At 40.3% G+C, this 27892-nt stretch overlaps 1 protein-coding gene across 1 annotated transcript in view; it reads right to left on the reverse strand.

The window, feature by feature from the left end:
- NOX4 (NADPH oxidase 4) overlaps positions 1 to 27892 on the reverse strand; it is a 106616-nt gene that overhangs the window by 22970 nt on the left and 55754 nt on the right. Inside the window, exon 13 of the mRNA XM_037377951.1 lies at positions 14031 to 14112. Coding sequence (XP_037233848.1) covers positions 14031 to 14112 — 82 coding nt within the window. The remainder of the gene's footprint in view (positions 1 to 14030; positions 14113 to 27892) is intronic.

Genomic DNA, 27892 nt, shown 5'->3' on the forward strand with positions numbered 1-27892 from the left:
GCAAATCTTGCATTGTGAGGTTTCTTGCACAAAACCAGTGTCCTGCAGCTCCACGCCAGCCAAGCTGATCACTGCCACTGTGAAATGCAGCTCACAGGACTGTGCCTCAGGTCTGACCTCGAAATGCCGGTTTCAATCAGTTAAGAGAGGAAAAGAAGTCAGGCCTTTTAATCCCATCTCCCTCATGCTGATCCACTGTCATTTCCAGAATGCTTCTTACACCTTCAGAAATGCTCCTGTTTTTGGTGAGAGCAGGAAGCAACACCTTCTCAGACCTCCCCTCCACAAGACCAGGAACTCTACATTTAATATATCTAATACTCTGATATACACAGAGAAAAGGCTGTTACGGAGTGCTAAGTATGATCCTAACATTTCCCCCACCCCACACACTGTTTCTTCTTTGATGATGATAATTTCTCTCGGTGAACTCACACTTCTGCCTATTCCAACTCATCTTCCTTTTCTTCCATCCACCTCCTGAAATTTTCCAGATCATTAAGAAATTTCTCTCCATCTACTCTGAAATATAAAATCCTTTCTGGTTCAATATCGTCTGAGGATTTGATTAACCTGGTGTTTACACTGCCTTCCTTGTCATTCATTATTTGACATATTGAAAAGAACAAGTCCCAAGATGAACTGCTGCATATTTGATACCTCACCCCTTTTAAAACCATCTGCTTAAGAACTGATTGCTGCTTGCCATGGGTCAGCACCGACTTTTTTTGGTTTTAGTATGTATTCTTATTTAGAAAATACTTTGCTAAATTCTCTATAGGTAAAAAAATAATTACCTGATTCCAGGACAAAACAAATGGTAAAAGTGCCACTGAATTCCATGATAGCAGGATTTAGTTCCGCAGGACTGAAAGGTATATTATTAAGCAGATATCCACTATATATACATATATATATATATATATATATACCAAGTCTACTTTTTACAATTTATCCTGCTGTGGTACCTATATTTGCAATAAAATACACCAGGACACAGGCAGCACACTATGGATGAAATCCCAGTGCTCAAGGTTCTGTGTATCTAGCAAACCTCATGTTTTTTAAGAACTCACTCTGTATCCATCAGCTGTGATCAGTGGTTTAGGTGTTCCACATATCATTTACTTTCTTTCTGCTTAAGAGTTCCCTTAACAATTGTAATTTAAACAAACTGTAAAGTAAAACTTGGACTGACAGGTGAATACTTCCTAATTGTTCCTTTACGAGATTCTGAAAACTGCATTTACTTTTTCCCTAATGGTTGCATTCATTAACAATTTGCTAAACTACCACCACATGTTGCTACTGTCATTACTGCTGCACCTATTGCGGATGTGCTCAACCCCTAATCAAAAGATACTTTCCCCCTTGGGTTTGGAACTTTCTAAGGAGCGCAAAGAGGAAGGATGAATGCAGCAGCCTGGGTGCTGTGCTGGGATCCAACCTGCTCTTTGTCATACTTTCCTCAGGAAAACTCTGGCAAGTCAGTTTGACACCATGTGACAGCATCTACCTTTAGACAAGAATATTTATATTTCTTAGAGAAGAGCACTGCAGCAATGACTTTATGAAAAGCCCATGAGGCCCATAGATACATATATAACAGTGGTCACAAACCCCATCAATATATGGATCACAGTACTTAATAAGCAAATAAAAGGAAAGGAAGGACAACATTACACAAAGGAGTGTTTCTAAGAGATCCATTGTTTTACCGTTTCCATCTGTCCAACTGACATCTTTTATCTGGAGACCTGACTGATACACAGTTTAAGAAAGGGCAACCGATAGCTTCATATCTCATTGGAGAAGTCTTGCCAAGACAAACAAGTGAAAGAAAAGGTAAAGATGACTGTGGATAAAGGCACCAGCCCTGTTATTTCCTTGTTAATTTGATTTCATCAGTTTAGTTAAACTCACCACCAGTGACCCCAATGATAATAAAACTATACATGATATAGAAGCACTTTTGATATACTTTTTTCTGTGAACAAGTTTTACGGTTCCCTTGAACTTTCACGGTCCAAGGGATCTTTAGTGCAGAGAAAAACAGACCCCAGACTCAGCAAAATCAAGACACCCCCTTTGTTTTTTAATAGATGTTAAATATTTCAGTTATGAATCTTCCCCTTGGACATCATAAGAAGGATGGAACAAGGGAACAAGCCAAATTTAATGGGCCCTTAATTGCCAAAACATTTCCACACAGTGCAGATGCTATCCACCGGTGCCAAAATCTGAGTGCAGGGCCACATAACTAACAACAAAGTCAGTCCAGTGAGGGGGGTTCATCTGACCATGTATCCCTGCCATAGCCAATGCAGAGAGAAATGGATTTCTTAAGCTCCAGGGATGCTCTTTAGAGTTGCTTACAGCCAACCTGTCCTATTTTGCTATTTTGACTTGAGCGCGCCAGGGCAAATTTTGATAACCACCATTTGCACCAATCCCTGAAAGCGGATTCCTTACTTGTACTGCGAATCTACACCAAGAAAAGTTAACCGTCACCCACTACTCAACTAGTTACTGCCATCTAATAACGTGAAGGCAAAATGCATATAGACACACACACATAATTGCATTCAAACAGCAAAGTGCTGCTGCAGATGGGACAGCAAAAGCTAGGAAAGCTCCCCATCACAGAAATGCTGCTTGTGCTGACACTGAAAGAGGGAAGCAGGGGCTGAGCCAGAGGGGACAGCTCTTCTGCTGCACTTAGAGCTTGGAATTAGATTCTCAGGTGCATAGTAATGGCACCACGGGTGAAAGAAGCCTTGGAGACGCTGAACTCACAGCCTGTTTTCTCCTGGGGACACAGCAACCCACACATAAATTGGCAAGAAATTCCTTACACCCTCCTCCTCAACACAAGACAGAAGGAACTCAAGTTGCCCACCAATGCCAGCATCACTTGCCTGTCAGAAAAGCAGTGCCCAGAGGCTCTCATTACAATCACAGCAGCCCTGTGCAGCTGAACAAACTCATTATATTTTGCTCTGCTGACCTCATAAGATAATCCTGTTTTATTGAATTAAGGTATCTTTCTCCATGTAACGTGCAGACTGTGCACAAAACAGAAAGCTCCATCTGTCTTTTCTTCCTTCCAGCTCTTTTTCCTTCCCTCCCTCCCTTCCTCCCACTCAGACCACACAATATTCAACATCACTGCTCCCTTCCAAGCCATTCAGAACCCAAACTTATCTTAAGAGTTGGTTTTGGCTTTTTCTTCTTTTCCTTCAGTTCACCAAGTTTGACATCTGTGAGCTGAAGCAAAACTTCACGTCATCTCCCTGAAACAAAACAGGGCTGACAGAGAGGCTGGCACACAATGATTGTCCTTCACAAAAAGTCTGCTCTTTCTGGATGGAAATCAGCATAGCATTTCACTTGGACATAACTGAAATATGTAACCAGTGACTTTTACACTCTTCAGATCAGCTGTGATCCTTCAGGACAGCAGCCCCTGCCTTTCCCACTCCCAAACACTGGCATAGCCACCGAATTGCCTACCGCATCACCCTAAATAGTGAATTGCGGTGCTTTCTAGTCCTTCTTGCAGCTTATACTAAAAAATTATGGGAAGCCCAAGTCCAGTTCACAACTCTGCTACATTTTATCATATACCAGCTTGAACAAAGTGCCAGTTCCCTAGATTTGAGCAAAGTGAGTGGGATCTCCCCAACACACTTCAAACTTACTGATGGAGCAATTAGCCAAAATCCTAGAACTGCTTCCCTTGAAAACTGCAGTAGCAGGAGATACTCTTGGTGTATTATTAAGATCACAGCGGTTCATCTTCACAGTGCCCAAATGCCCAGAACATCAGGTTTGTGACTCCTTCACAAGATAACATTACAGCTACATGATTTGCCTCATCCAAGTTGAAAATACATCTGGGGATCAAGCACAAGAAAATGTATGGCCCAATTCTGCCACCATTTCTTTGGTCTCTGGTAATAATAGTAACAAAGGATGGAGAAATTGTCACCAACCACTTCCATTGCTCTATTTTCCCTAACATAAAAAATATAGCACAAAAACCAAATAGCTTTCAAAGTCTTTTGAGAGGGGATGCAAATACCTTTGTTTTGGAGAGAACACTGGAAATAAATGCCCACATTTCAAATATTGTTTAGGAAGCTTCAGCTATCTGTGCAAAAAAGGATAATTTAATCTATTTTAAGATCTTCAGAATTGGTTTAGCAGAGGGAAATCAATATAATAAAGAAATTCAGTCTCTTATGGTGAATTGTCTAAAACAGGAAGTAATTATATCTCAAACGTCAGTATTAGAACCCACCAACAATAATGCATCTAAAATACTATTTAAAGTCTTAAAGACATGGTATATACAGTGAAGAGAAATACAAAGCTATAATATCCTTAGAAAACATCATGCGAAGGAAAGCAAAAGCCTGGTCTTCAGAAGTGCTCAGGTATTTGGCTTTCGTTAAGATTTGTTTCAGTACTTTTTTGAAAAGAGAGAACATCGACACTGACAACTCTAAAGGCTGTAGTATAGTTTACCATTTCCATACTGGTCCAGTGGATTTGAAGTAGGAAGACTGACCCTGCTCCCACGTGGATTTTTGGAGTGTGCAGCAACTTTGCCTTATACAAGCTCCCAGATGAATGAGGAAAGTTCCTTGCAGTTTGGTTTTAAACGAGCTTCACCCGTACACAAACTTAATTTAAACCTCATATTACAAAGATACCTTGACAGCAATGGAAAATTAAGTCATAAAGCAAAATGTTACATGAAAGCTATTAGGCAAAGTATTTTAGTATCTTTTCTTTCTGGTCAGTGCCTATAACACAGCTTCTCTCATTGCTTTCAGGGGAGGAAAAAACATCACTATATTCATGGTACCAAAGAAAAGCATTGCTATCCACCTCACTCAACACATGTAATGCCTCACTTTAGATGCAGATGCTTAGACTGGTAATTTTTTTGCCACATCTGTAATCCACAAATTCTTCTACTAAAAAACAACAACCAGGAATTCTTGACTATCATCCAATTTATTTTCACCATCCAGCAACTCAGTACATATCTTCTATTCAAACAGCTTTTGTGTTAGGACTTACCTGCTTTAGTCTCCAATTCTGCTCATGAGCAGCCTTAGCTAGCTGATTAGGCAACACTCGGAAAGAATTTGGCAGTTAATATCATGGGCTGTTGCTGTTCTGCAGCTGCTAACAATGTGTTCCAGCTGCTGGCTGTCTGGCTGTTCAAGCGCATTTGTGATTCTTACAAACCACTTGACGTGGTCGTGGAGGAACTTTCCTTGGGGCTAGGACTGGCCTACTAGGCACAATCTCCCAACAGCCAACTCCCGTCCCCATGACTGAGGATAATTAACATCTGGAATAACATATTATAGGATGAGATGGATTGTCTACCACTGCCAGTTTTTAAGACTTGATAGATGGTTCCGAGCTGAGCTCTAGCCTAGATCCTGAGACATCTTCCTCCACGAAATAGGGTTGACGTACATGTTTACTTGGGGATGCTCAATTCAGGGTGGCCCAGCTGGCAGCCCACAGCCCAGATCTCCTATCCATTTCTCAGAAGAGGCAGGGGACGGCTGTTAGATCAACATCGGCCTCTTGCTGCCCCTGAGTATTACCAAGAGCTTAAAGCCCAACTTGTTGTGTGAAAAATAAATGTGAAGCATCTCCCTCATGCATACAGAAGAGCCTGGCACTCCACCAGTGTCACCCACCAAAAGGTTGCCAAAAATCTAGGCTCATTCTCTGATGAGAACAAGCCATCCTTGCCCATCTAATGCAAAACTAGAACATCATAACTGTCTCTTTTGGCCTGAAGACTTGTCCTTCTCTCTGCAGTTATACTCTCTCTATATATATAGTCTATGCTCTGCTGCCCCAGGGCCAGCAGCAGTGTATGCTGGTTTCTGCAGCATTAAACAGCATTAAGAGGGACTTGGGACACAGCTGAGACAGTTACCGAACAGTCTACCTGCTTCTTCTAACCTTGTCTGAGGAAGAGCCAGAACAATGAGTGTAGCTAGATCTCTGCCCTCCTTAGAGACCAAAAAATAGAGTTTTTGCTTATGTCTTATATTAAATATAAAGAATAACATGGTAGGCAACTCCTTTTCTCCTCTCTGGTTATTTCATGTGTTTAGGGGCATAATATTGTTCATTCCCTCCTTTATTAGAGCTGGAATTTCTTTTCTCCCTTTTTCACCATGACTCATAAAACTAACAAAAGATGCTGCCTCTTTTAATGGGTCCTAGGAGTGTACAGGAGTGAATAACACGTATAGAAGTGAATGAATGATGCTCTTCCCTTTATCCATAGAGTTAAGGAGGAAGTCACTACTGTCAACAACCACAACCCTTTAGCACTTCTTTTTCTTCTTCAAGAGCCTTGCTGCTTGGATTTCTGTAAAACTGTGATAATTGTGAAACTATTTTTAAACTAGTAGAAGACATTATTTTTAAAACTATGGTAAAACTCAATGTAAGGGCAGAAGGGGTCATTGTAACTCTCTATTGCATAATGAATCAAAGAACTTCACTAATAATTTCTGCATCAAACTATGCCAACATCTGTTTGAGCTGTTTAAAAAAAAAACAACCTTCAAGACATCTGGTGGCAGATAACTCCCCAGTCTCACACTGCTGCTCAGTAGTAGGCAAGTACACAGCAATTAAATCAACAGGCTTTACCACGCTCATGCTCCCAAACAGCAGAATGAAAACTGTCTGTAACGTTTTGTCTTATACCATTCACTTTGAACAAAGCAATGACTTAATCTCCCAAATATTTTGCAAGGTTTAGGCATCTTTTCAGTCAACTCTTTCCCCTTCTCAATTGGGAGTATTGCAATGCTCTGCATAAAACAACAGTTCATGACTGCTAACGAGCCACAACTATGCTACGATAAACAGAGCTATGTTAAACTTGCATTCTAGATTGTTTGGTACTTAAAAAAGCATATATATGCACACAGAGCTTCAGTTTTGCATGTATGCTGCTGCACAAATCTCTCAGAGGAAACACATTTTCCCCCACATCTCTCTCCATCTGAAAGATTTGTCCTTGTTTCTTCAAAGCTTCTCAGATTTCAGGTCTAAGCCCTGTTGAAGTTAGCAGCAAAGTTCCCCTTGACTTTAAGGGGGCTGGTTTGCTCTGTGTTGTCAGCACTTGAACTCGAGGCCTTTGGAGAGGGAACAAAAGTGTCTTTATTTTGCACTAGAAGTTACTGGGGCATTGTACTGATACTCTAAACAAGTCCAGCCTCTGTCTCAAGGAATTTATGACCCATATTTGAGTTTAATGTGCAGTCCTAAATATTTCAAGATATTGACTTGGTCTTGTTTGATATTACGTGGATGTGTCTACACAAGTCTTTGTAGGATCTGAGCCCAAACACATACTGCACAGTATGAATTACTGTCCTCTTTCTTCCCATTTTCATTATGGTTTCAACACAATCTAGATTAAGTTCTTGCATTTTTAGTGACACACTTACTCCTATAACATGGTAGTTATTTTTAAAAAAACAGCTAGAAGCCTTTACCCCATCGTCACTGTTGGTTTTACCATTTGGTAAAAATCCCGAATGACAGGAAAATGCCCTTTACTTATAGTGGAGGTTTTACTGTCATGGAGTCAACCCTGCACTGGTCTGCAAAAGTCTAAAGTCTACAGGATAATGTCCTGCAAGTCACATAAAAAAAAAAAAAAAAAGAGAGAGAAAGACAAAATCCCAAACCACTAAAACATCCTATAAACATTCTTCTCTATAAGCACCCTGAGTTTCTTTTAAATGTCATTACAAATTCCTTAAATCTCTTATTTTAATCAAGTAATAAAAATTCTCTGAGACTCAGGTTTTCTGAGAGCTCAGTGCTGCTGGTGAGATAGTTAGCTTCTAGCCTGCATTTTGAAATAAATCTTGGAGCGCTTCAAAAACAGTAATTTTCATGCTTAATGTACAATGCTACACAAACCATTTAAAGTGCTTGTGTGGGCACTTCTGAAAGGCTCCTTCACTTGGCACTTTCCCGTCTGATTGCAGCAATATGGGCAGGCCACGAGTTTTTGCAGTGGAAAACAGGATAGATGTTATTTTAGATGAAAGCACCAATTGCACACAACTGAAAGGACTGTGGAAGACCTGATTTCTATTTCTGGCCTCATCCCCAGGAGAACTGTTCCTGAATGACACTGGTAACTCACATCAGAGTCCCATGCCTCAGTTTCTGCTCTGTAACAGAGAACATCTTTTGTAAAGCACTCCACAGAAAGCCTTTTATAGAAAATCACTCCATGAAAATTCTCCACCTCTTTTTGAAATTAAAAATCTCTGCCTTTACAATGAAGACTCAGTGATGAACGTGTAGGTCATGATTTTCCCCTTGCCGAACACCAAGGAAGATGTTGCTTTTGTTTCTAATGCAAACTGAATTGGATTTCTAGGCCATGGTCCTGCTAGCTGCTCTCATACATGCTGAAATCTGGGATTCAGGGGGAATCTGAGTGGATGCACTGTCCGAGCATCATCACTTTCAGAATCCCAAACTCTCTACTTACTTTTCTTAGACACAGATCATTTCCCTCTAAAAAGAAAAATGTTCTCAAGACAGTTACAAATAAGATGCAAGGTTTATTCCTGGGGTATTATTTATGAAATAATATCGGTTTCTTGGCTCAGATCTCATGCTGTAGTAAATTGGCATGTATCCATTACAGATCCATTACCATTAAAATGAGTAGCAATTGGGAACCAGATGGCACAATGGTTTAGGGCACTAACTTTCTGCCGCCTATTTGTCTAGACTACTCCATGATGAGAATTGAATAACACCATTTGGCTTTCTCTGAACTGAGACTTTCACCAGCTTTTCAAAGATGACCTTCACAAATACACATTTGAAGATACATATATATATAAAAATCAAGATCCTGTATTTTCTGGGGGTTTGTGACCATGAAAATAACCAGAATTTTTGTGCATACACAAAAAATCTACTATAATTTACTAGGAATATATGCCAAAGAAAGGGTTCTAAGTTTATGACTGATAGTATTTGGAATACTCTGTCATTTCATTGTATCTGCTAGGTTCTAAGTTATTTTTTTTTTTCTCTGAAGTTCAATACTTTGTCACTCCATTTAAATAATAAGACAGTGCTCAATTTACATTGTCTCCCTATTTGAGTACAAACAAGTGCTGTTATTTCTCTATGTGCACATTATGGAAACAGTTAACAAAATACTTTCTGAATTCCTGTCCATGTTTAAAAAAACAAAAAGGCAAATAACATTGGAAAAGTTTTAAAAAGAAACCCCCAAAACATTAGATAGAGACCTTTTAAGTAAACCTTACCATGCAAGAAAGTTTTATTTATTTAATTTGTCCAAGAGAAGGGTAAGCTTTTAAAGGACCTCCATACTCTTCTACGCAGGTGTCATTTCAGATGGTACAGGACTTTACTGTTTAGCAGAAAATGGTACAATGAGATGGCAGAGACTGGAAACTGAAGATAAAGAAATTAATGTGATATATGTGAAGTAGTTGATAATTGAAACACGCTGATCTAAAGGCTTGTGAATTTTCCAGTTTGTAACATCTCAATTTAAAGACTGGATGTCTTTCTAAATTTGTGCTCCAGCTGAACCAGAAGCTTGCTGCAGGGATTATCAGGTAATGCTCTATGGCTTATGTTAAGAAGGGACTCAAATTAGCTGGAACGTAACAGCTCCTTCTGTTCTTAAAATCTGTGTATCATCCAAGAACTTTTTCACCAAAGCCACAGCAGATAAGAATGAAGATGAAGTGGGGTGAGGGGTGGGGGGAAGCAGCAAATAATCCCCCTAAATAACCCACATACCTATTTGAGGATTTCAGCAATGTTGACAGTTGAACTGTCAAATCACTTGTACACAGAAAAATTTGCTAAAAAGCTCTAAAGTCAGTACTGTTTCTGATGTCTCCCTCTCAAGCACTGTTTCGTGCAGTGTCAGCCTTTCTCCTGCCTTTTTCACCCACCAACCTCATTCCTCACTATCACATGTCTTTTATCATTTCCCTTATCAATCTGTTCCTTTTCTTTTTTTCTTTTTCACATTATCAGGCCCAGCTACAAGAGACCCTCCTCTCTGGTGTTCCAAGGCAGTTGCGCATCCTTCCCTTGCGCACGCAGCATGGGCAGTCATGAGTTGTGAGTGGAGTCAGCGGGAAAAGACCAAAAGACCCTGGGGGGATGGTGCGACCTAGACCCCCACTGCTAGCACCAACCACCCTGTCACAAGCTGGACCCTACAGTCCAATTAATAAGCATAACAGTGTCTTCGTCAGAAGCAATCCCCTGTGTCAGCACTTTAGCAGTTCTTGCATTTTATAAGCGAATCTGTGTGATAAAACAGTAGGAATGCCGTCAGCAAAGTGGGCAACCAAGGAAAGCATGAGCTTGATATCAATGTGAGAAAAGCTCCTGCAGAAATACGCTGACAGTGAAACTCTGAAAAGTTTTTTATGAGGCATGAGAGCCCTAACGCTCATTGCCAAAGTAATGAGTCCGGATAAGACTCACTGCAACAAGTTTAGGTTGTTGACAGGCCTGATCGTGTTGGTGCAACTCACCTCGGTGACTTCAGCACACTCATGGAGTGAAAGAGAGAAGGAACAAGCTGCAAGAATGTCTGTGATCTGGTTCGCGTGCAAAGGCTCTTCCCAGGTGGGTACGCTCGGAGGCAGCTACGCACCCCAACCCACTTGGCTGCCCACAGCTGCGGATTTATTCTTAGTTTCAGGAATGTGAATCCTCATGGACACAGCAATGACTTCATGCCAGCTAGGAGACAGATTTTCTCCTCAAAACATTTCTCTCTGTGGGTGGGTGGGTTTCCTGATGAGGTGGATGAGGGGCGGTCTAGTGACATCTGATTTCTGAACCATGCCCTTCATCCTGGGACAGTCACTTGAGGTACCAAAAAGACTTGCCTGGATTCGACTGGTCTTGCGAGCTCAGTAACTTGTAACTACGTGCAGTGCAGGATGTTTCATTAAGAAACTCTACCGTAGGCATTTATGGAAGAACATCATTCCATACTCCTTCCCCAGTGACTACAATTTCTTCAACACACGGTTACATTGTCATGTGAGTGAAGCGAAGATAAAAGCCAAGCTCCTTCTGCTCTGCAACCTTGTAAAGAACAGTGAGAGGGCGCATACTGAAGGCTGGGCTGCCTGGACGGATGCTGTACCGATGTGCTGGCGTAGGACCGCGTGTCAGCCCACAGGCCACGACGCAAACCAGTGCGCGTGATGCCACACGACTTGTGGACACACAGTGGCAAGTTAAGGAAGACAAGGTGTTGTGCTGTGTGCCTTTACGATCCTTAATCTTTGTAATCTCAAACCTTTCTATCACCTCCACATGCCAGAGTATGTATTTGCTCCCTGGTTAAGCCAAGACCAGCAGAATAAACTCAGGCAAACACAAGGACCATAAAAAGATCCTGCATTTCTCCCTTCATCAACGAGGAGTGCAAAGCGTGTTTCTTTGATGCATTTGTCCAAACAAATCCAGAACGATGTGCACGCATATTCTAGAAAAGTTCTTCCAGCTATTTCAACGCACAGGCATCTCTGAGAAATCGTACCCAAAATTATCTGGGAAAGAGTTCAGGTCTTAACATAATAAATGTACAAGAACATAATTCAGGCCAGAACATCAAGCTTTCAATTTCTTTCAAAAATTGATGGATTACAGCTTGCTCATTTAGCCTTCAATATTTATTACTATCACTCTGAGTATCCCAAGAGATGCTAACATCTTCCTATCCAATCTCCTTACTTTGGACATAAGTGTCTTAAATATGTGAAAACTTTTGCCCTTTCTACCTAAACACTGCTTAGTCAAGCTATCCAGCTAAGCCATTACTAACATTTCTCTTCTATTTATAGCCTTCCATATTCTTAGGATTTCCTTCAATGTTACAAACTCCAGCTTGTGCCCCATGATGTCTCATTAAAATGACCTTACTGCCTAGATTCTTATGTAGTACACCAGCCATTGCTCAGCTGAAGTCAATGAAGGGACACTGATTTATGAGATCTGTCTTTTCATTACCTTCATTTCTGTTAACTGACCTTTCAAGGAAAACAAGCAGAGGGAAGGGAAAAAACCTGACATGGGAATAAGATAAAATATATTATGAACAGGTTTTCTACCTTCCTGAACCCAAATACTTCAGCTGAAAGACAACCCCTAGGGAAATTAGCACATGCCAATAGTCTTCAACCAGTTTCTAAATCAACTGAAATGAAGGATAAATTTCTGTAACAAGCAAGCAAACTTGCACCAATTAATGATGCTATAAACCGAAATCTAATGGATTTAAGAACACACGCAAACCTCTCTTTCAGCTGGATGCTGAAGTTTGGCTGATTTTGTCTATTAGAGGAATCAGTCGAATCTTGCCAAGTAATGTGGCTGAAAACACGTATTGTTTTGTGATGCAAGGCCAGTATAACTTCAAATAGCAATAAAGCTCCATACTATAAGGTATTTGTTGTATGATCTTCAAAGAGCTGAAGCATCCATTGAACGGAAGACAAGAGGCACTCATTCACCCATGAATCTGACAATCTGTAATATTGCTAGTAGACTGGACTTGCCAAGAATGCTAGCAATAATTTAACTGTAAGGAAATGGAAAGTCAGGCACCTTAGGAATGACTTACATAGAAATAAGAATAATGTTCTCTGAGGAAGGATGATAAACTAGATTCTCAGCCTAGTCTGACAGTGTCCATACTATAAGTGAAAACATCTAAGCCAAGTAAAGCATTCTACTGCCATGGAAAAATAATTGTTCCAATGCTCCAAAGGGTGAGGAGAAAGTCCTAATTTGTGGTAGTCCTAGTGAAACAAACAGACCAGTCCACCTATGTAAGGTGCCTCCCATAGTTTCATATATTGTACCTCCATAGTATTCCAGAAAAACAGTGGCAATGGATAATGCAAACAGTAAATTCAGATGGATAAAAACCCATCTTCCTTGAAGTCAGTGCAAAATTTCACCATTTTCAGAATCAGGATTTCACCCTTGAGTGCTTTTATTTTCAAGTATTCACAGTGAAGAGGTGACTGTTTTTCTGCACTTAGCCCCTCTGTTTGTTGCCTGCTCTTAAAAAAATTCAGATTATCAAATTTTAAGACCTGTATTTAACATTTAGCTACACTGGCTTCTTATTTCAGGAACCCATTAACAAAATTAACTAAAATAATTAACTTTGCTTATTCCATCATTACTGCTGGCTTGGCTCCTGACATTCTTTCTTCCTTCTCCTCCCTCTGTCCATCCTGCACTAGCCTTCGTTCATTGCTCAGTCTGGTCATGGTTAATGCAAGGACTATTTCTTCTTCTTTCCCCTTCACTGCCTCTTTTCAAGACGCATGACTGTTTCTTTTAACCCATGTAGTAACAAGGAGCATTTATTGTTTCGTTCAGGTATGTCACTCAGGAGAAGAGGTTCTGTCCAGAATACTCAATACATGCAAGACCTCCTAAACACACAACAAACTCCTTTGATTTGCCTGCACATGTATCCCTAAATAGGGCAGAAAAAATGTTTTATAGTGCTTACAGGCTTCCAGAGGGGAGCCCGTTAAAATCCAAGGGAATCTGTCACCATAAATGATGGAATCCCACAAGACAAGAGTGTGGATTAGCCTGACAAAACATCTGCCTATGTCAACACAGCAACAAGTGAAACAAAGCTCCACCAGACACTAATCCAGGCAACTAAATGTCTGCACTCCACCACCACCTCCCCACTGACAGCTGGGCAAGCTTGCAAAGCACGTCTGCTTCTCCCTGACTCCGCTGAAAGACTGCAAAGCTCAGTGCAAGTGTGGCTCCCTGACAGCTCTGTCTTAGGACTTCACACCAAAAGCATGTACAGTGCTATAAATGCTTCACTTTCCCTTGCTGCAAATAGACAAAGATTTTATTTCTCCCAAGAAGACAATCTTACTTACTTGGGATAGCGCCTCTGCTGAAAGATGGGCAGAATCTCTGTATCTTGATTTGAATGTAGAAGCAGTAAATCCCGAAATCTTTCTGTCAGGACAAAGAAAAAAAAAAAAGGGGAAAAAACAAACAAACAAACCCAGACTGTGACTCTGCATTATAAGTTCAGGCCACAAGTAAGCAAGCAGTAATATCAGTCAATTCTCTTCTCCAGCAATATTTACCAGAGGGCAAAGCTAAGTATATAGGGAATAAAATTTAGATATTCATACAAAACTGCTGCTAAGGCTAGAAATCACTCTTTCCTGCAAACGCTTTTAATAATATTTTAAAATGTAATTTCTTTCATTCAATATTGAATTCTAGTAGTGCTTGTAAGTTTCTGAGGTCTGCATTACAGGCCTTCTGGGTATCATACACAGACAGCCGTAAACAGTCCCTGCCTTGAAGAGCTTAGTCTAAATAGAAAGAAGACACTAACAATTCACGAGCCACTCAAGGATCACAGTATTCTAAACAAACATAGATTAATTAATTAATCTAAACTAGAAAACAGTATGAGTCCTTGGGTAACTAGTTCACTGGTATTTTCAAGGATGGTTTGAAGACCGGATCGCTTTTTGTTCACTAGTATATATTTAAAAAAACCTGCACTATAGGACCAGCTGCTGTAGGTAAGTTTTTTGTAATTTAGCTTCACCAACCACCAAGTGAAGGGGTGGCTGTGGTGTGTGTAGCTGCCTTTCCCTGATGCCTTTTTCTAGAGGTGGTTAGATGCAATATGTAAGCGGGATCTACAGAAGCTTCTATCAGTGTCAATTTCTCCATTTCTGGAAGATGGGAATCTCCTCAAAATTCACTTGATACCCTGATTCAAGGATAGAAGCAAATTTCCCACCCAGGTCAAATCCCCTTAGCACACCCTGTAGCTCTCCATGGTATGGGACCTGCTCCGTTTCCTTCTTTCCTTCCATCACCTGCAACTTTTATTTAACCAGCCCTCCAGTTTCACAGAAACCTAGGGTACTGGTGATGCCCTCCCACCTTTGCATCTTCTGCTCTTCCTCCAATACCTTTTAACTGTGGCTTGAAGTTCTCAGCTACATGTTTTATTCTTCAGCTGCTAAACCATAGTTTGTAGCCTGTGTTGTGTGTAGTAGCTGTACTACGGGTTTCTCTAAACTAGCTACTTCTTCCATATGTTTTTATGCTGGGAACTGGACATGAGGATCTGTAATCCTTCCTCCCCTTAGATCCCTATGTATCTCAAAAAAAATCCTCTAACCCCAGGTTTACAGATAAGGAAATCAAGGGAAAGAAAATCATTGGAGAAAAAATATGAATCTCCCAGCTCCAGAAAGGAACCATAGCAGCTTTCTTAGTTCCTACAGGTTAGTACATGATGGCTTTCTTAACGTTCAGTTTTATGTACTATTATGTCGTCGTAACTAAACTTCCATTAATTTGGACACTGTTCTGCTATGGAGCCTCTGAAGTGGAAACAAAACCCCAAACCCACACTTCATAAAGTTATAATACTCTGAAGAAAGCATAATAAATTCAGAAGAATAACCCTCTTGTTAAGGACTCCGTTTTAAAGCTCAGTTATCTCAGATGGTCTGATCTAGTCTTTCCTCCACTGATTAAGATGTATTTGCAAACACCTTGGAGAAGATAGCAGGATCTACCAAAGAAACAAGGGCCAATACTTAGTGTCTTTGTTCCTTTATTTCTACAGCTCTTCAGATTCAATTTTGAAAGAATAATTTGTACCTCCAAGATTCTTACTGCATCTTCACCATGTAACTTGGCTTTCCCTGTACCTAACTAGGTCACAGGCTGGATGCAGCCAACAACAATAAATGCAATGCTGTAAAAATGGAAGTGAAACTCAGTGAGCACCTTTTGGGAAGGAACAGCCTGCTCATCGTCTTGTCAAAAAGCTTGTCATTACAGCTACTTCTCTACCTCTTTAGTTTTCAGGAAGATGCAATGATTTTTTTTTTTCTCAGACCTCCAGTACACAGCAGTACACTGTAGGCGGGCATGCCCTGTCATCCTTAGAGATGATACGCTATGATTTTCAAAAGCCACTGGACAAGTACTGAGAGGCTTCAGGAAGTTTGCACTGGTGCAAAATACCCAACTGTGTATGTTTCAAAGAAAGCACATTAATTTCCACTCCTACCTCAGGAATCTCCCAAGGCAACTCAAGCTGCTGGCGCATTTCTGGGAACCCTTTACAGAAAGGCTCTGTAAGAACAACAGCCTTCATGCATGCATGGTGGAGGAATGAGAGGAAGTTTTCAATGGCAAACACTAATGATAACACTTCCTTCCACGATCTAAGGGTTCTGACCTCCAGAACATGATGCAAGTCACCACGACTAAGGATCTGTCTTTGGAGTGGTCTGATTTACCTAAGTTTGAGGGCCTACAACGAGGTTCAACGGCAATGCAAAGCATGGGGAGACATGCTCTTCTTCAGTTCAATACGGCACAACACCACATAATTACACGTGAATGAGTGAGGCTGGTTTGGCGGATCTTGCAAAGGGCCTGTGACTCTCTGGGAGAGATAAAACACATCTCGGTGAGGGTGCAGACATGTCCTGCTCCATTGTTCTGCCCAAGAGGGATGGCAGGGTGCCATATTCCGTCTGTATCACCTACTCCATGACTCTTTTTCTTGTACTGCTGCCCTTTCCCATTGATCTAGGCCACTTGACTGCACTCCAGGACTCAATTCAACAATCTTGAAAATATTTTGAATAGGAATGTGACAGAGCTGGCCAGTACTGGAGTGAAAGCATCCAAGTTATGGCATCTGAAATTGGCGTAAACAGCTTCCCTACTGGATCTTGTTTTAGTTAAAAGTCAACTTTTATTTTTCTCCCCTATGCTATGGCAAATTTTCCAGGCAGATGTATTTTCTTTTTACCATATGACTTCACTCATTTTTCCATGGCAACACTTACACTATATGGTAGCGTTCCATGTAATCTCAAATGCATCCTACAACTTCCTCCAGCACATGTAGCCTCCTTGTCCTGTAAAATTCTCTTAAGAGAAATGGCACACTGAACAGAAGCCTTTAGGATTAATTTGTCCCATAGGACCATTATGTACATGTTTCACCCTTCAGTTCTATGATATTCTCATATTAAATATATGAGTGCACAGTACAAAAGTCACGCTGGTGCAAATGGCACTATTGCCTTTAAGGACTGTCCAGCAAAGTGATGAGAAAGGTGATGAGAGCTTTGGCAGCTACTGACAGAACACAGGTGCTTTTGGTGCTTTCACAAAAGTATCAGAAGCCTAACACTTGACAAGAGAATGTTTTTCAATTTGCAAGAAAAAAATCCCAATGATACCTTCCAAGAGTGGAAATTGTTCAAAAAACTAAGATTCTTTTCTAATCCATGTTACAACAATATTGAAGACTTGGGAACTGATGAAACTAACAACTAGAGCATTTTTACATTATTTTGATTTGCAATCACTAGTTGATCAAAAGAACCAAACCAAGTCACACACAATCTTATTACCTGGCTCACTTAGAGAGACATCTCCCAAAATTGAGTCTTTTCCATCACTTCCTACAGTTTAGTACCTGAAGTGTGATGCTTTTGTCTAGGTGTTGGTCTGGTTTGTTACCAAAACATGAATAACGTTTACTTAACCAAGTTTTAAGAGGCTTACTTCTGAAAATCTGCAATTATCTTCTCTATCCCTCATTCTATCCAATTTGCAATTTACATTAGTTTAAGTCTGTACTGGCTAGTCTCCTAATGATTCTTACAATGTTCTGAGATCCATTATGCCATTGATTTTTTTGTCACTCTGCTGAGTGTGACACTGCAGACATGTCTCACTGACTCTCCCATAAGTCTACCACAGGACAAAATTCTCAGTGCACAGTCACGTTCTTATGCTCAGATTTATCTTTTCAGCATGCTGGGTGTCTCCACTTCCTCCTGGCTTTCATTTTGAACATACGGTTCCTTCCAAATCCTTGATCAGTGAGAAGTCCTCAGTTAAATTTAGTCAGTCTTACTGGGATCATAAATGTTTACTTAAATCTGTAGCTTGGTTACCTGCTATGACCAAGGGCTGGATGCAATAACACAATCTTATGCCCTGTCCTCCTAAATCGGGAAGGCTGTAGACTACGAAGAACAGAAAGTCTGTCACTGAAAGCTTTAGAGATTTAATCTGTCCTCTTATGTATACCTTTTTTCCCTGTCTCTCATCTAATTCTTCTTCCTTCTTTTCTACCCTTTACTCCTCCTCTCTACTCTCAGCTCAACATACAAGTCAGTTACTGGAATGTCATACGAACACCCACTAACACCTTTATAATACCTCTTATGACAAACCAGTTATCAATTTACAAGGACAGAAGGATGCATTTTGAGGGAATTTTTCCCTTTGAAATGTTTAGAAGCATGTCATTGCTGTTTTCAAGCAGAATGGGGTTGTGCTCCGTTTGGTGAGTCAACAATAGTGCTAGAAAAATTTGAGCAAGAATGGGTGCATGGTCTGAAGCCCATTCCAGCTGGTTACACAGTCCAGTTTCCTTTCTCCAGGACACACTATTAGAAAGGTGGGAAGAGAGACAAAGGGAAACTTTATTATAGTATTTCTCTATATGGGGCTGTCAAAACAAAGAAAAATATCTGTACAGAATGTCCCTTTGAATTAAAACGCATTATTCACATTTTGTGACAGAGACACTATTATAGGGAGCACTGCCCTTGTTTTTTTAAGCTGTCACATCCCTGGAGCTCTTATTGCTTTAGCACTTCGAAAATGATGCCAAAAGTCATGTGCTGCAGTTGTGTCAGGTTTGACTTTTACAAGTCAGGTCTTGTGGCTCTTCTTTCCTTGCTCCTTCTTGTTACAAAATACATTACTGAAAATAACAGTAAAGTAACTCCGCTGAATTCCAAGGGTCTTGAAAAATCAAATTCTAGGTCTTTCAGAGTTTGATGGGTCTGTAACTATGAGGACACAGCAGTATATAACCGAAGTCTGAGATACTACTGTTTTTAATAAAAACAGGCTGAACTGCAAGCAGTCATCTCTACTAAGAACACTGTAAAGCTGACGTTAATTGCTTTCTATGGGATAAGGATTTTTAATAGCAGTTTTATAGATTATTTTTTAAATCAAATTTAGTAAGAATAAAATGAAAGAGAGCAACCAGAAAATGGGAGACCAGAAAGCCTCATCAATAGAATAAAGTACAGAACACTGCAGTGCAGAAGCCTAGCCATCTACCAAAAGGTCTATCCATAGTGTCACGCTTATGCATTGGGACATTTTACAGTCATGTTTCTGTACCTGTAGCACTTCAGCAATCACTGAGACACAAATCTCAGTTCCATCTTTCACCACATGGGATACCTCCAAGCCCTGCAATTTCAAACTAAAAAAAATATCTGCCTAGTTTTATGTAAAATGCAGAGTGGTCCAGAACACCTTCTGTGTCATGAATAGCTCCTCAGCATCTCGCGGTAATAGATAGATAGATAGACAGACAGATAGATAGACAGATAGATAGATAGATAGATAGACGGATAGATAGATAGATAGATAGACAGACAGACAGATAGATAGATAGATAAATCAACTGTGTTAAAACCGCTAATGGCATTTGAAAGGACTTGATCTGCCTTGTTTTCAAGCTCTGTAAATTTGGAAATGCTGTCATCAGTACTTCCTCAGTGCCTTGTTAAAAAAAAAAAAAAAAAAAGAAAAAAAAGCAGGCATTTAAGAAGAAATCTTTGCCAATTAAGGGCTATAAAATTATGATGAGCAACAAGATGGCATCAAACTGAAACGTCCAATATTTTAGTTTGCCCTGTGGCTTATTAATGGCCAAAGTTTCTGAAATTAAGGAACTGTCACTTCTTTCCTCTTCAAGAGTCAGTGCTACAAATAACCTCCATCAGACTAAAAGGAAAGGAAACAATGATGAGGTAATGTTGATGAGCTAAAGGTTCCAAAATTATTACATCATAAGCCCAGGAATTCCCCTGAAACATACATATTTTGCTGATACAAAGAGACAGGCTTTTTGACTGCTTGAACTTCCATGATTCTCAGTCCATTAAGCCTCATGGAGTTTAATTCTTCCGTGTTTTCACTACTATTTCCTTCCCTCCTGATCCGTCATCTGAAAGACTAATCAGACTCCACCATTGACAGAGGTACTAAAAAAAAATAATATTAAAAGCTATTAACAACCCAGAAAGTTGAAAATTATATAAAAAAACCTTGCTGTTTGTATTTACTTCAGGGAAATAGACAAGCTTTTACAAAAAGGCAACTGGTCTCTTCATTTTCTAAGCCAGGTAAATAAAAAGAAACAGTGATCACCCTTCTGTTCAACATTTTCTTTCGTGGGATTTTACTTTATTTAAGCAGAGGGAAAAAATAGGAAAATCAACTAATCATTACAGAGGCCAGCAGTGAACCTTTCAGTAACTCTGGACCTGCAGAAGGTCTTCTTTGAAGAAAGTCTCGGTAGACCTTGCTTTCCCTCTTAACCTGCATTTGCTTCCTAAAATGTAGTCAGCTCCTTCTCTTTCTCTAGCTGTGTGCTTACCAGCTGGAAATCATTCTCCCTTCCCAATTCTGGCATCAGCAGATCGTTTCCCTGCTGGAACTCTAGGTGTTTTCTTCTGTCTTTTAAATGTCCTACCTACTATGTCAAAAATTAGCTTGGACGGATTTATTTCTAACTACACCTCCCTCATTTACACTATAATCACACATTGCATGATTTATGTGTGTATGCCTGTATCTCAGCCGATGCAGAAACAGAGTAAAAGGCAGTTCTTGTCCAAGGAACCTTAAAAGTTTGGAAATGAATGATGAGAAGGAAAAAAACATCACTTGCTTGTTTCAGACCAGGGAAGAGAGATGCTGAGGACCATATTTAGACTGCATTTTGTATGTCGAGCTTGACAAGGCAGCAGTGAATGACCCAGACTGCCAATTATGAGCTACACTGCCAGACTCGGGTTCCCCAGCCAGCCAGTGAAGAGAAGTGGACATAACATCAAAGTTAAGCAGCCTCGATGCTCAGGACTGTTAGAAACCCTTCTATAGGTTACACGGCAACTCCCTGGCAGGGCTGAGGATTAGCTGGACTGCTGGAGTTCAAAACTGATGTCTTCATTAAGGAACTGTTGTTATTTTGTTCTCAGAGGTACTTGCTATACTTGCAGACTACTTCTGTCACGACAGTAGAGTTCATTTCCCAACTCTACACTTAGAAAGTGTAACAGCAAAACAGGGTTTAGAAACAACACAAAATGGTAACTTTAAAAAATATCTTTATAAATACACACTTTGAAACAAATGTTATTTATGCAGATTTTTTTTAGCACTGATTTCTGCAATTGCTCCGTTTGAACTCCCCATGAGCCAACGTAAGGAGGCTCAGCTCCCACCTTCTTCACTAGTGGTGTACTTTCCTCTTTCACATGTCAGAAAAAATGATGAGGCACCAGTATATAGTTTTTTGGCTTTAAGGTAAAGCTGTGACACTTGATCTAGAAAGCCCTTAGATTCACAAAAAAAAAGAAGACTCCAATTATGCAAGGTGGGGGGGGGGGGGGGGAATTCAGCTGGTTCTCTCTTTGTAACTTGTAATCTGATACAGAAACTAGAGAATGCCCAACCTTTCAAACGCTACATTGTATTTTAACACTGAAACGGAGCTACTATCCAGCTATGCAATTACCACAATACTATCCAGCTCTGCAAAGCTCCACAGGGTATGCCTCTAAAAAGCTGAGCAAAGGCATAGTTTGTCAGGCTGTTCTGACTTACACCAAGGGTCCCCTCTACCCTAACATCTTGCTTCACATGCAGACACCTACGGAAGAATCAGCAGAAGACAAGACTCTCCTGCTGTCACCTTCCCAGCTTCCAACCATTTCTATCCCAGTGGGTCTCCTTAGCCTAAGGTGCTTTGTCTACTAGATATGCCCCGACTTCTCTTTGAAGCATTTGCCCAGTTCCCCATGTAAACCTCCTAATCTATCCAACACCCTCTGATAAGGAGTTCCGCATGCCTCCATGTGTCTCATATGAAGACCCATCATCTTATGTTTGCTCTGAAATAGTGTCTTTCTGACTGTATGTGATGGCCAAAAGTTCTGATACTGGCAGAAACCATGAATAGACATGCTCTACCCACTCACTCTTCCAGTGTTACCTATGATTTTGTAGACCACTGCTATGTCCCCCTGAATTATCTCTTTTCCAGGCTGAAAAGGCCCTGCATACTCAGTTGTCCTGTGTTTGGAATCCTTTTGCTCACTGTCATTCCTTCCTGAACCCTGTCCAGTATCCTGCCTGACAGGTGAGGACCAAACCTGCACGCAGGATTCAAGTCCTGGGAACACCACAGAAATACCCAGCTGCAGAGCGATCTCCTCCACTTTATTCTCTGCTTTTCCCCTAATAATTTTTCTCTTTATTGCTGCTGAGCACAGAGCTGAAGTCTTCATGGAAAAAATTATCATGACTCCAAAAATGTTATTCTTGGGCTGTCACGGTCACATCATCTCCAGCCCTGTGTATCAGTTTGTCACCAAATATATTAAACATCAGTACATACCCAAATGCATACATGCGCTGGTATTTTTAGCCAGGTCTATAAATAGGTTTGCAAATGTAATCTATTTTTTTATATTTGAACAAGTTACAAGAACTTTAAATCAAATGTTTTTAAATGGCAGTCACAAAATAATGGAATTAATCTCACACAAGGCTGAAATTTGTATCATAACAAAATCACCACCAGTCCTTGGGAACTCACTCTGGGGCTTTTGTTTATTCATATTTGCTCTCAGTTTAGACTGTAAGCATGGGACCGTTTCACCCTCTTACTAATACAGACACAGTTTCACTATTACACTCAAACATGCAAGTACATCACTGCATAATAACTTTGCAGAATCACAGAACAGCTGAAGATAGAAGGGATCCCTGGAGATCATCTAGCCCAGTCCCCTTGCACTGAGCAGGGTCAATGAGAGCAGGTTGCTCATGGCAATGTTCCATTTGGTGGTGAGTATTTCCAGTGATGGAGACTCCACAACCTCTCTGAACGACCTGTTCCTATGTCTGACCACCCTCACAGTGGAAAAGTTTTTCCTTACATTTAAAAAGAATTTGCTGTATTTCAGTTCATGCCCGCTGACTCTTGTTCTGTCACTGGGCACCGGTGAGAAAAGCCTGGCTCTGTCTGCTTTATTCCCTGCCAGGTAAAAGTAAGCAGGACAAAAGATTTTGAAGGGAACAATTACATGCCATGAGACTTGCATTCAAGATCTAATGAACTTTTCCCTGCACAACGTAAGGGGCAATTTCAGGCTGATAAGATTGTATTTTATCTTTGGCCACTGCTGTTGAGGTGGGTGATGCACAGAATGCTTTGCATACCCAGAACACACAACAGGCCAGTCTCATAGAAAGCACTGTAACTCCATTAGAACAGAACAGAAGAGAAGTGCTAACGGGTTTTGACATAGCAAAGGATGCCCCTACGGACACAACACTGCCAAGTATATCCCTGTTCTTTGTGTCAACCCCTTTCTTAACAGTCACCCAAAATTTCACTAACAGATAAAACCAGCAGGTCTGCTTATGGGGAAAAAACCCAAACATGAATATCAATATTTTGTGCTGTTTCCATTGATTGCAACCTTTGGCTAACACAGCAAACCGATGTCTGTCTGAGGAGAGGGAGGCAGCTAGTTAGGAGCCAACTGTCCCCACAGCTGGTAAACATGGAGCCAAGCCACTGCCCTGCCATCGGCTTTGTACATGCTGGGCAGGTTCAATGCTGGATTCTCTTCGTTGGGGCAGGGATGGGAAGGAAAGCAAAAATGCTAAAGGAAAAAAAAAAGAGTTTGCGAAATAGAAAAACACATCCTCCCTCTCTGCCTTGTAATGTAAGGTAGCGGTGAGACCGCCCAGCTCTCTTCCCTCCACCTGCAGCTGTGAACAGTGTTGTTAATCACCAAGGCTTAGCTGATGTAGTAAGGTCATGAAGCATAACTTTTCCTTCCTCGCAGCTAAGTTGTGTGCATACCGACACAGAAGGTGCTAAGTTTTTCTCAGGGTCTGTGCTGAGGGCCAGACAGAAAGCTGAAATATGCTGAACGCTTAGAAACAGTGCTCAGACAGAACAGCACTGATACACATACACCCTGCGGGGGAAACGCCTGTTGCTTAACTAAACCAAAATGCTAGAAATAACAGTAACAAGGCTCCAAATACGAAACAAAACAACAAAATTAAAACAAAAAAATAAAAATGGGGTATTAAGGGACTCCATTTATATATAAAAAGCATTCCTCCTGTGTTTTCAGCTGCCTGTGTCTTTCAGAGAACACACAAGTTTTTCTCTGAAAGCGCTCCCAGCACTAGTTGCACTTGAAGCATAACACAGGATAAAGTGATCAGAACTCAGCTGGATCCTATTTTCTATGTAAGTTTTGCTAGTCAGCTGGGGATGATCCACTGGGAAGAAATGCACGTGTTTTCCAAAGATCTAATCACATCTGAGGCTCCATTTCTTTTAACATCTCTCAAAGGGCAATATCAAAACTGAAGCAGGAAATCATGTGAATGACTGGCAAATGAAATGAGCCATTAGATACGGCTTTTCCTTTTTTTTTTTTTTTTTTTTTTTGGTAGGCAATAAAACCTAATGCACACAAGTCTATCAGGAAATGTATCAAAAGTTTCGTTTAATTTCACCCCGATATGCACAATTCTGTTATTTCTTTTTACATCTGAATGAGACATGTCATTCTTGAGAACTTAAATCAGCCCACTCCCTGAATATAAATTACTATATGTAACCTAGTCTGGGTAGTTTCGCTTACTCTTAATAACTTCTTAAAAACACATATATTTGTTGACTTAGCCCTAGCTCTTGTGTAGACTCTCCTCCAAATGCTGTGGGATTTTCTACCAGATTGTTGTCTTCATCTTTCAACTATCATGATGCTATGATGCTAAATAGACATGGTTTTACATGACATGAAGTCTGTTGCTACTCAAGTCAACAGAAAAAGTATTCCTAGCCTTGAATGGGAGAGAGAAGCTTGAAAATGTTACTATGTAATACACTACATCAGTAACTATTTTCTAGAACAAAGAATCAGTGGTTTAAGGTGATTTAGAGCACAAAGTTCCTCACAACATTGTCAGGAAATGGTTTGGTAGGTACTTTTCTGAAAAAGGAATTTTGCCAATTCTTATAACTATAAGCTGTCATTAAATATCTGTCTTTTCATTCTTTTAGTTACCAGTCATGGCTGGTAATGGCATACAGCAAGGCCTTGTACCATCACAAAATCAGCAATACAAAACAGCACAGAAATGATAACACCTCTTCATGCAGAAATGGCACATGCTGGTGTTGAGAAGTATGGGAGACACTTAAAGAAATATTATTTCTAAACAAATTTTTGGATTAAAGAAATGCTCCTTTATTTGGAAACTGCACTGAGAAAATTTCATTTGCCATGCTTGTTAATAATGGGGCACAATTAGCATAATCCCCTCAACACATTAAAAAATGCAAACATCAAATAACAGAAATTATAAAAATGCCTTCCTTTAATTATAAATTTTGCCTTTTTCAAGCCAGTCACAGCTAAGCTCAAGAGACATTCAGCTAACGCAGTGAAGTGAAATCCTTGAGGGAAAGCCCTGTGCCGTCAGGCTGGCACCAGCCACTTGGCAAAGCACAGCAAAGGATCACAGCTTCTTCTTTGAAAATTTGTGTGGGTGTCTGTGATATTTTCCTTGAGGAAATGGCACTTACAGTGTGCTTAATGAACAAGGGAATATGTTAAATTCATGGCAAGAGATAGTCCTTAAAACTGCTTATCGCAATGAAGAGCACCAACTGCCCACTGATTTTCATTCCACATAACACAAGGAGGCTTCTTGGAAGCTGTAGATGCGCTAATTATTGCCAACAGTACAGTAAAACCATCAGAGCAGCTATTCCATCAAAACTCAAAATAGCCAATAATCTCTGAAACTCCTGCTCTCCCCAAAATCCCCCTTCAACACTGAAAAATGTGTCAACAACCCTTGCTAAATGCCACTCTTCACTGAAACCCCCCTTGTCCAACACACATAAAAACACAAATGTGCCTGTTCGGATCCACAGGCTTTCCAGGCTCAATCCTCAGGAGAGACACATTCTCTTTTTCTCATGATTATGGTATTTACTACAGCATAACTTAAAATTTTCCGGTTCCAGGTAAGTCACAAAGCTAAGCGGTCACCCACTGTTTATCGGCTTCTACACACAGAACAGGTCCCTGCAAATTACTAAAAGTACAGTGATGCTTTGAGTACAGCATTGTCCAAATTTCCCTCTCTATAGATGGTCAAACGTTTTCAATCAAAATGTTCTTTAGATAGGATATTAAGATTTTAAGAGAGAGAAAATATTAAAATGTAAAAAACACACTCAAATGCTGAAACTTTAGGGACGTGTGTGATCATATATATCTAAATACACTGCGGCACTTCATGCAAGTCACAGTACACTTTTCCCACATGCCCATCTTTTTTCCCAGTTAGAGCTCCCAGCCAGACTGTATCTGCCGTGATGCCAGTGCTTTCTCTCTCCAGGAGAGTGTGAGACCGTGACATATTACAGCAAATATACACTAAACTGGGAAGCCACCCAAGAGAAGATAAAGAAAGCTGGAGACATACAAATCCTAAGAGGCAGCGAGGAGAGCATTTACAAGTGGTATTTTTGGCTTTCAGACAGTATTTCTGACCATATGAATTTTTTGGGAAACAAACAATATTTCTCATGGAAAAGGTAAACCAACTTCTTTTTTTTTTAAAAAAAAAAAAAAAGGCGAGCATCTTCTATTAATTTACCAGACTATTTTATCGCTCATATTTCCAAGGGAAAAATTGCTTTATAAAGTAACAGGGAATAATGTAATTTCATTCCCTGTTCTCTGCTTTGGCTACACTGCCTCTTTGTCAATCCTGCTTAAGGCACTGCATGCCTGAAAGACAACCTGTTTTTTCCGGCTGTTTCAGCTATCTAATAAAAGATATTACCGCTCCCTACAAAACTTGCCTCTCATGGAATATTATTTTCATTATAATGTACTTTGGTCTAATCTGCTACAAATGTCACAAACCATATAAATAAGAGGTAATGCGATATCCTTTCTGAAACAAGCTCTGTCACTTTATCCCCATTATGAGCAAAAAGTGCTTTAAATAAAGAGGAAGAACAAGAACATGCCTGAGCTGCAGAAACGTGGGTTATAATGTCAGTGAAACAAAATCCACGCGGCACCCTGCCCATCAGCTGCTGCAGCTCATACCACAGCACCGTTTATTGCTGTCATGGCACACTCTGCTCCACGTACCACAACGGGAAAGACTGCAATCCCATTCAGATCTTGGAAAGTGATTTCCAGCCTTTGAATTCCCTCCTACAGTTTCTCCTCACAGCGCTATAGTTAATGCTGAGAAAATTGAGTCGTTTGTCTCATTAAGAAATGCCATGTTCAGCACGTAGCAACCACCCTTTCAAATTTCAGTCAGAATCTGGATGCAATAGAAATTCATTTACTTTGTAGCTTCTTAAATTTTATGGAATATTTTAGGCATTTCTGCCTCACCGCTTTTTGAAATTTCAAAGCCTGATAAAAAATAAAATAATTGGGTTTTAATTACAAATTAATTAGTGGAGTGACACTCACAAAAGGATGTGTTCATATTAAAAAAAGGATTGCACTGGCAGTCTGACTCCATTCCCATCAGGAACTGCCCCACATCT

Source organism: Falco rusticolus, chromosome 2 (assembly GCF_015220075.1).
Source record: "Falco rusticolus isolate bFalRus1 chromosome 2, bFalRus1.pri, whole genome shotgun sequence".
In the NCBI taxonomy this organism is placed as follows: domain Eukaryota; kingdom Metazoa; phylum Chordata; class Aves; order Falconiformes; family Falconidae; genus Falco; species Falco rusticolus.